This window comes from Molothrus aeneus, chromosome 14, assembly GCF_037042795.1.
Source record: "Molothrus aeneus isolate 106 chromosome 14, BPBGC_Maene_1.0, whole genome shotgun sequence".
NCBI classification, from domain to species: Eukaryota; Metazoa; Chordata; class Aves; order Passeriformes; family Icteridae; genus Molothrus; species Molothrus aeneus.
Window position 1 is genome coordinate 8,687,346 of NC_089659.1, and position 9,393 is coordinate 8,696,738.

The 9,393-nt window shown below is 41.1% G+C and overlaps 1 protein-coding gene across 7 annotated transcripts in view; it reads right to left on the reverse strand.

The window, feature by feature from the left end:
• Positions 1 to 9,182, reverse strand: part of LOC136562407 (phosphatidylinositol-binding clathrin assembly protein-like) — a 28,843-nt gene extending 19,661 nt beyond the window's left edge. For 6 of the 7 annotated variants that reach the window (XM_066559211.1, XM_066559208.1, XM_066559206.1 and 3 more), the window contains exons 1-3: positions 8,978 to 9,157; positions 1,350 to 1,492; positions 99 to 174 (exon numbers count right to left, since the gene is read on the reverse strand). In XM_066559211.1, coding sequence (XP_066415308.1) covers positions 99 to 174; positions 1,350 to 1,492; positions 8,978 to 9,110 — 352 coding nt within the window. In that variant the 5' untranslated portion in view covers positions 9,111 to 9,157. Of the gene's footprint in view, positions 1 to 98; positions 175 to 1,349; positions 1,493 to 8,977 lie in introns of all 7 variants that reach the window. The other variant, XM_066559209.1, reaches the window with a different exon arrangement.
• Between the last annotated feature and the right edge of the window lie 211 nt (positions 9,183 to 9,393).

Genomic DNA, 9,393 nt, shown 5'->3' on the forward strand with positions numbered 1-9,393 from the left:
TCCACTTAAATGTCATTTAGCTCCTAGTGTGCACCAATGCATGCACCATCACAGAGAAAAAAGGAGTAGAGTGATCTCCTTCAGTGAAAGATCCTTACCCTGCATGGCACTTTTGTCCAGGTAGTTATTTAGGTTGAACAAGGTGTTCCGGGATGCAAGATACTGGATAAAGCGCTGTTGGTGAAGAAAAAATGGAGAATGTAATTGTTGTAAGAGTAAAACATAGAAGCATATTACAAACAAACTACACTTACCTTGGAACTATTTCTAGTAACCTCTATGTACAATAGAAATCAGTTAAAAGGGAAAAAATTAGAGGAAAACCTGAAAATACTCATTAGCAAAGCCTCTGATGCCCAAAACTTGATTTGGCAGAAATATAAATTTAAACTAAACAAAGAGACATCACTGCTCATGAATAAAATACAAATAATCCTAGAGGAAGCTGCCTAGTTAACTTTGTACTTTAGAACAGACAAGCTGGAAAACACAAAACAAAAATACTATTTGCATAACCCAGGCTCCTGAAGTTTGCTGTAGCTCAGCTGCTGCAGTGTGAAGAGCACACTATGTTTTACAGGTCATTTCTATCAAGTTCACAGAGCTTGGCAGAGAGCAGGAACACCAAGCTTTCACAGCAGGTTAATGGCTGGAAAGCACTTCTAAGAATTGTCACTTCAGTGTTACCAGTGGTGAACAATCATTTCTTAGGTCAATGACCACACACAGGTTCAGGACTGTCACCTGACCAAAGTTTAGCTTTTAACATAAGCCTTGTGCAAGAGAGGCCACATTTCTAACTCCATGTTATTGACTAGGAAGCTTTTAATAAATTGTGATGAAATAATTTAAGTGAATTAAATACAGTAGAACAGTGCTTCAGAGGAATGCTAACAGGAACAACCTATGAAGACTCAGCCCATTAGATGATGTCTTGCAAGATCAAATATTCTAGTCACCATATTCGTGTCCCTTTTACCAAGTACTCTTTCTTATCTGTTATTAGGTTGGCTGCACATTTACAGAGTGCTAACAAGACTCTTCTGCTGTGCTCTTACTGATAAGTACTACCCTAACGAAGTAAAGCTCATCAGAAGTCTTTCAAGCCTTTATTCTAGAAAGGTCACTCATTATTCCCTCACAGACCAACCCAGATACCTGCAGGTAAACTGCAAACACTGATATATTTTGGTATTGAAATAATGAAGGAATATTTTTTTCTTCTGGACAAATACTTTAGAGCTATCAGCAGAGGAAAAACAAAGTCTTGGAAAATCTAATGCTTTACAGATTGAGATAATTTTTTAAAAACTGTCTAGTAGGCTTTAAGAGAACAAATCATGTCTTACCTCATTTCCATACATCATGAGGTGGTGTGTTGTAATTAGAGCTTTGAACACTACAACCCAGCTACTGTTCGCAGTTCTTTCAAAGAGTGTATCTGCCAACTGTGGAATATTCACATTCATTTCATTTGTGCACTGTATTAGATCTAAATGAAAGGGAAAAAAAAATCAAAGCATTACAATGAATTACATGCTCAGAGGATCAACATGTTATTTTGTGGTTTTTACATTGAGAATTCATACTGGAAGCATTAACTTCAGTTCTTTAAGAAATAATTGAGGTTTTTCCACTCCTTGCTCAGATTCACTACATTTTACTGGAACACTCTATGTACGAACTTCAATGGCATTTTAACAATTTTATGGAGTCCCAGTATCTCATCAATAAATAACCTGTTCCATTAAAATGGAGCCCAGATTAGTCTCTGAAAGCCAGTGTGAGTGAGCTGGGTGGATGTGTGACCTTCTGGATGCTCAATGCCCAAAGCCACTCCATCTAACCCAAAAAAAGAAAATCTGAGAAGTGACAAAAAGCTGAGACATCCCAACCTCATGAGATCAACAGGCAGCACAACTCTGCCACTCCCACCTAGGCCTGAGTACTCACACCTGATGGCAATGAGATGCTATGAATCTGTAAAATATGCCTCTTTTCTGTAAGAATTAAGAGCAAGAATTTGCATCTGCACCCTCCCACTTAGCTTAAAAACACCTGATCACAAGCCTATGAGTATTTTGTGGTGGATTGTGGTAGGTCTCAGGCTTTCATACAAAAAAGCTCTTTGTGTCCTAGACTGACAATAAACTCAGTAGTAGAACATTAACTTGGGAGGTCAGAGACAGAGAGGTTCCAGACTTTGCCTGAGATTTAGCACAAAACCAGGGCAGGCTCCAGCAGACACATGGGAAGAGGACTTGCCTGAGAAGGCTAAAGAAGGCACTTGCTTAGAAAAGAGCAGAGAACTGAACCCAGGACTACTCTAACCCCTCAAGACATGCACATCAGACATTTATTCTCTCTCTGTGCTAAATTTGGCTCAGGTGTGATCAAAGTACACCCTAAGGACTGGGCAAGGCCAGTAAAACAAACATTTGGTTTGAAAAGCTTCCTTTGTGGCCTCTCATTTAAGCTGAGCCTGTGAGCAGCCCATTGGCAGCAGAGCCCAGTGCTGCTTGTGCAGCTTGTCTGGATGAGGAGCTGAAGGAGGGCAGGTGCCTGGGCAGCAGCTGAGAGCTCTGAGGTGGTGGCACCACTGAAACAGCCAACTGCAGCACGTAGAGCACAGACTGTGTCAGCAGAAGCACTTGAAATGTCAACTTAGAGCTCACACATTGATAATTTAGGACAAAATATTTCACAGAAATACTGCACTTAAAATTTGTATCTTTCTAGTGCACAGAGTATATTACAGATGGACTTTAACTAAAGATTGGTTTATTAAGACAAAGTCCATTGATTAAGAATTGCTGTTTAAAATAGTTTAATAACCAGAGCAATTTTAACAGAGTACAGAATTTTAGTATCTCATCAAGGTAAACAGCTATAAAATGCAAGCTATAATAAGTTACTATTTTCATTCAGATGTCAGATTTCCAAGGACGTACAAAACATTGAAGCTGGGATGAAAACTTTCACTCCTATTAGCAACACACAAAAATGCTGAGGTAGCTGCACAAAAAGAAGAGCACCAGAAAGCAGCTTTAAGCAAGCTATACACCAAAACCTTATTGCTGAGTAGTACTCAAATAGTTCAATATTTACGAATGTGAACTTTCTCAAAACCCAAGTACTTGGTTAGCTACTGCTCCCTACTCATGGTTATATCACCATCAGATGCTCTGTCAAATTAATAAGTGCTTTAACCTAGAAGTCCAAACAGCCTATAGGCAATTATTGCCCCATATAATGAAGCAACAGCCTCATCAATTGAATGAGGATCTTGTTGTGACATTTCTAAGTAGTTATCTCAAAACATACTAAGGCAACTAAGTCTTCCTAAATCCAATCAGTTTATAATCAGGTATTATAGAAATACATGGGAAATACTGAGCAGTACCTAAGAGCAGCAGCTGCTGTGTCTGTACCCCACACAGAAATGTTATGGGACTATTAAAAGTCCTACTCTCAGTTTATAAAAACTAAACAATCAACAAAACCCCAACCAACAAAAAAATCTCACAAACTCTTTCAAGTGCAATACCTATAAAACTAGGTAACAGTTAAAGAAATTCCATTGATCTGCTGAGGTCAAAGACCACACAGCTTATCAAAAATATTAATTCAGCACAAAGTCCTTTTGCTTCATATAACCAGTAAGCAAGTCCAATTTTTCACTGAAGAATTTTCAATATTAAATGTGCTCATTAAATAACAGATGAAACTAGAAGGAAGATGCAGGTTAAAAGCCAAAATCTTGCTGCTCTCCAGTCAAGCTAGTCATTGGTATTTTGCCAATGCCCCCCAAAGATTTCTGTCCTGTCACCTTCCCTCAAGCTAAGGTCTCCCAGCAGATGTTCCAGCAGACCCCAAGATGATGCCAACGCAGAGATCCTTTACACATTCTTATCTCTGTGACTGCTATTGAGTGTTCTCACAGTGCTGCTGGGGCACAATGTGACAGGAATCCTAGTGTTACACCTGCATGCAGTGCTCTAACTGGAGAGCTCTCCTTAAGCCCCACATCCATAAAACAAGTTTTTCTTTATGCCAGAATAAAGGTTTACTTCCCCAGGAAGCCATGCAGATCTCTTCTGTCACGGGCCAGTAACAGAGTGAAGCTGACAGAGCTCTGCTGCATTTGAGAAGCTCTTTTGTTATTGTTTCATTCTCAAGTGCAGACAGTTCTGTGTAAGATACACGTCTGTCCATTTCAAAAGGCAAACAAAATTAAATACCCCACATAGGCAGGGCCACTAGGAGTCCAATTCAAGCTGTGGCTGAGTGAGCTGCCACCCCGTCCACTCGAGCCATGCTGAGGACAACACTCACTGGCTGCCCTGAAGACAATTTTTACAGGGGGTACCCAGCACAGCCTGGCCTTTGATTCCAAACCTCCTTCAACAGCCAAGCACTTCAGTCACAGTTACCAATATCAGAGAGAACACATGCTTAGACAAACAAAATGTCTCTGAAATACTAAATATCCTAAATACTAAATATGCAAAAAATGTCAGTGCATTTTATAGGCCAAAACTGAACTTTCTTAAGAGCATGTTGCAAAAGACCAAGTTTAAAAATAAGGCAGCTTCAATAAGGCTACTTGGGGTAATTAAAAAAAAATATTTTACAAGTAGCAATAAAAATAAAGCTGGCATTACATTTTAATCCTACAATTGAGATACATAAAAAACTGCAAGTGCCATTTCTCTAACATGATTCTTCTAAGCCTGCAATGGGAGTATCTACATAGAGACAACTGCAGGGATCTATTACAGCTGGTGGCACAGAAGGAAGAGGCTATTATCCCATACAGCTGGAATAGAAAGGAACACATGCACCTGAGAGACTGACAGCTGGGCAACAGTAACAGGGATGTTGGCAGCAAAAACTGGAATGAAATGCACAGGGTGAGTGATGCTCATTTTCTTATCGCAGTACTTATATAAACACTTCACAACTCCAAGCATTTTGCCAATTACCCAGAGGAATCATTTCAACTGCAAGTGAAACTGCAGCGCTATTTCTAGAATGGAATTTAGAGACATGTTAACATCACACAGGGAAAAAAAAAGAAAAATGAAAATAAAATAAAATAATAAATCTAACAGCTTTAAACCAGAAGAGTACCACAGGGGTTTTTCAAGCAGCCTGGAGGAGCTGTGAGAATCTTAGTACCTAGAAGAGTACTTAGTATTTCCTTCCCACAACTCATCTGAAATACTGGCACATCATCTATGAAGCTATACAGCTCTTCAGAGAACAGCATAAATCCAGATATTAAAAACAAAATTAAAAATATATATATCAGCTTTTTGGAAAATTCTCAGAAAAAAAAAACTGATATACTTTTCAACTTTTAAGTAATAGGAAAAGCCATAATTTTCTTGAGTCAGGAATCTCTCAAGAGAGCTGTAAATACATAAGATAAAGGCAACCATAATAGTTTGATATTCATGTATTTCTTTCATTTTGTCACAGGACTGAAACTGCTTTAAGACAGATGTAAAAATTAAGACCATTTTCCTCAGTCCCAGCAGTCTTAAAAAAATACATTTTCTTCTAGAAAGTTGCATCATAGATGGCAGATTACAAAAATGTAAACCATCAGAGCCACTTCAGCCAACTTGCTCAGTGTAGCCAAGGAATGCAACAATTTTTGCTGGAAGACTTAAAAGACAGCATTCAACTGTTACAAACATTGCTTTGCCCATGTTTGCTCATAGTGCATGTCTGAGAGCAATCTTTAAATTTCAGTTATTATAGAACAGCTAAATCTGAATTTTGAGTTACTTTACCACAAGCAAAGCAATTCAGCTATTCTGTCCCACTCCCCCACTAAACAAGGACACAGGACAGATAGCCCATAATGTTTTAAGAAAAGCTATATACAACCCCCATTTACAGATCCCCACAATATTAACTTTTTTTTTTTGTTCAAGTTAAATTTCCTCAATTATTGTACTGAAAAACTTCACAAATTGCTAAAGAACTTCAAATGAATGACAGCCACTGGTCTGTGCAAAGGATTCAAAAAAAAAGCCTTTGTTCTGTATCACAACTTGCACATCTCTGCAAGAACCACACTGCATCAGCATTCACTTGGCAGTCAAAAGCTCAAGTTGCCAAAAGAAAGAATGGGCAGCACCAGAATCACAGTGCCAGAATTACCACTTCTTAGAAGGCTTCCAAAGCTTGTATATATATGGGAGTTTTAAGTTTTGATTAACAACATTAACTACCTCCCCATCCCCTGTGCTTCTTTAGTGGGTTGTATACAAGTTAAACAGAAGCTGTTTTTTCATTACTGTGTTAATTTAAAAGTTTAAGCTGCAATTAATTTAGGGGTTTGTTTTTTCCAAGTTTTGGTCTACACACAAGTCTACTCAGCCAGTTACCACCTTGGCTACATCTTTAATTTATTCTTTTCTCTTTTGATTCTTCAGTGGTTAGACAAGAGGATGTTTGCCTCCAAAGGTGTAACAGCCCCACTCTGCTGTAGCCCAGACTCTGAGGGCTGAGGGAGTGACAGAAATGTCACCAGGAAAGAAGAGACAAGACCTTCAGGTGCTCCACTATCAGCCTCTATAGAACATTTTATATTATCTGAAAATATTACAAAATATTACAGAAACAGATCTGTTTACTTATTTAGGACACCATGACCTACCTTAAAAGGTAAATCCCCAAGTATGCCCATTGACATTGCTTAGGTTTTTGGGGTGGATTTTTTGTGGGTGTTTTTTCACTCTTGAAGTAAAATATGACTATACTACTCAGCAGTTAGTAGTCAGATAAACCACAGGACTCTTAAATACTCACAGACACTGTGTCTGTAACACCTTTCCGTAAAAACCTATATTCTAATACCACAGTTTTTCTTGCTGAGGAAACTTGGCAATAAGGGGATTTTAAGAATTAATCTGAACAGAGGGCACAAACTGATACTCCTCCACAATCCCTGATACAACTGCAGCAACTCTCAAAAAATTGTTCCTGGTAAAGCTTTTTCCTGAGCAGCAATTACAAATAATACCAGATGGTGCAGCATTTTGAATGACACACACACATAGTGACCAGAGTACAACCACCTAAGTTTTACATTAAATCCAAGCTATGCTTTCCTTCATAATGTACTTAAATTGGGAAGCACTTGCACTGTATCTTGGAAAAACATACTGTCATGATTTTTTTTCCAGAGATTGCAGTATTTTGTATCTACCTGCTCACATTTAATACAAGTAAGTCTTGTGTACAAGTGAAAAAAAAAATGCCACTCAAAGGGTTGCAGATGTTTGAAAAGCAGTGCCTGGGTAGGCTCAATGAAGACAGGAGCATGTTCATTGGGAATTTTTAAACCCTTTCAGACATATTTAAGGTACCATATTTCACATCTTTTTTTTCCCTACCCCACCAAAGCATTCCTCTATTTCAGAGGAATACCAAGTGACAGTAAGATTTTTGTCTGTCTTAGGCCAAAGTCTGAGCAAATGAATTACACCAGAATAGAGAACTCACGTGGCACAGAAGGGGACTGTCAGGAGACTGACTGACAGCTCTGAACAGCCTGGGATCAAAAGGAACTTGTTAGTCAAAAGGCAATATCAGTTTATGGTGTTCTCAAGTAAAGAATTGTTCCATGTTTCCATTTTCTTCTTTTGTAAGGGTGACATAGCTGATGACATTATTTCAATAGTATTTTCAAACAACACACTACCTTTTTTAGGATTCAGAACCTTTCAAACTATTGAGCAAGCTGTCACCACTTTCTGGCTTCCTGTTATGTTGCCATTTCTGGACTCAAAGGTTACCTCACTGAATTTGTACCACAGGAAGAACACGAGACCAGAAGAAATAAGGTAGCTTTAAAAAGGTATCTTTAGAAAACAAATTGTCAGTTACCCAGTTTTAAGGCTTTTCATTTCGACACAATAGCTGCAATGTTCACTACTGTAGCTGGATGCCACCCATTCAGATCAGTAACAAATGAAATATATATTTGGCTGGTTTTAACTGTTTGATCCACACCAAAAGCTCTCACACAAGTCAGTATGAGCAGACCAGTGTCACAGGGTCACACATCCCAACTATCCTCAAACAATATAACCCAAAACGCTTCTGCCGAGAGCCTGAACCAGCAGCACCTTTAGTACCATCAACTTGCACGAATCCTGCAAAACTACCCGCCTGCCTTTGAAGAAACCAGCAAAAGGCTTCAAGCCTTTTTTTTCTCTCTTTAATGGAAACATACTTATTTCGCTTTTACAAGCTGCAGAGCGGGTATGCTACAGAATGTACAAGGTTTGTGCACTTCTGAGCAATCAGACAGGAACTCCAATTGCTACTCTGTTACTAAAGCGAAGCAACACCACTGACGCTTCTGTAGATTTCAGGGTAACTCTCTGCATCTTTTGGTGTAGACAAAGAGGTTTTAACATACTTAGTTTAAACATATTAACGGCAACACACTCTCATCCAGAAGAAACGCACTGATCAACCTACGCCCTTCCCTTTTAATCTTTTATCTCGTTTTGCGATTTGTAAAACAGAAAACTATGGTATTTCGGGAAATGTTCGAAATGTTTAAACGGCTGTAGTCGACGGGATGAACAGAAGAACTAAACAGTGCTCAAAAAAATTAAATTCCGCCTTGCAACAGTAAACACACCTTTTCCCCAGGTGTCGGATTAATAAGCACCACTGTATCCAGAGCACAAGAGCTAAGCAGCTCTCAGCGGGAACAGCTCATGAGCTTGGAATATTTTCGCTCCCCGGGCGCGACCAGGTGTTACAAACCTCGCTCCCTCCACGTGGAAAATAAGTTCTGGAGATCACACCAGTGAGGTCCACCCAGATTTACGCGACACCCCCTCCGTGCAAGCGGCCGGCTCTCCCCTCTCCCCCGCCCGTGCCCGACGGGCTGCCCCGAGCTCGGAGCTCCAACTCCGGGCCCACCCGGCCGGCTCCTACTCACAGTCCAGGTGCTTCTTCTTGGGGCCCATCACCTCGTGGGTCGTCGCCTTGCACACAGCCTTGGCGACGGCCGAGCCGGTCACGCTGTGCTGCGCCGCCGTGATGCGGTCGGTGATCGACTGTCCCGACATCATCGCCGCGGCCCTGGCGGCGGCTCCGCCGCGTCCCCCCGCAAGGCCGGGCCGGCGGCTCCCCCGCGGCCGGGGGCGAGCGCAGCCTCCCGGAGGAAGGGCGCCGGCGGCTCCCTCCGGCAGGAGCGCTCGCCGGGCTCCGCCTCAGCGGCTCCTGTCGGGCGCCGCCGCCGGGGCTCTTCCCGCTGCTTCGCGGAGCGCCGGCGGCGATCGCTCGGCTCCCGGCACCGCTCGGCGCTGCCGCCTCCGCCCGCGGGTGCGCCCCGGCTTTCCCTTTCACATTACG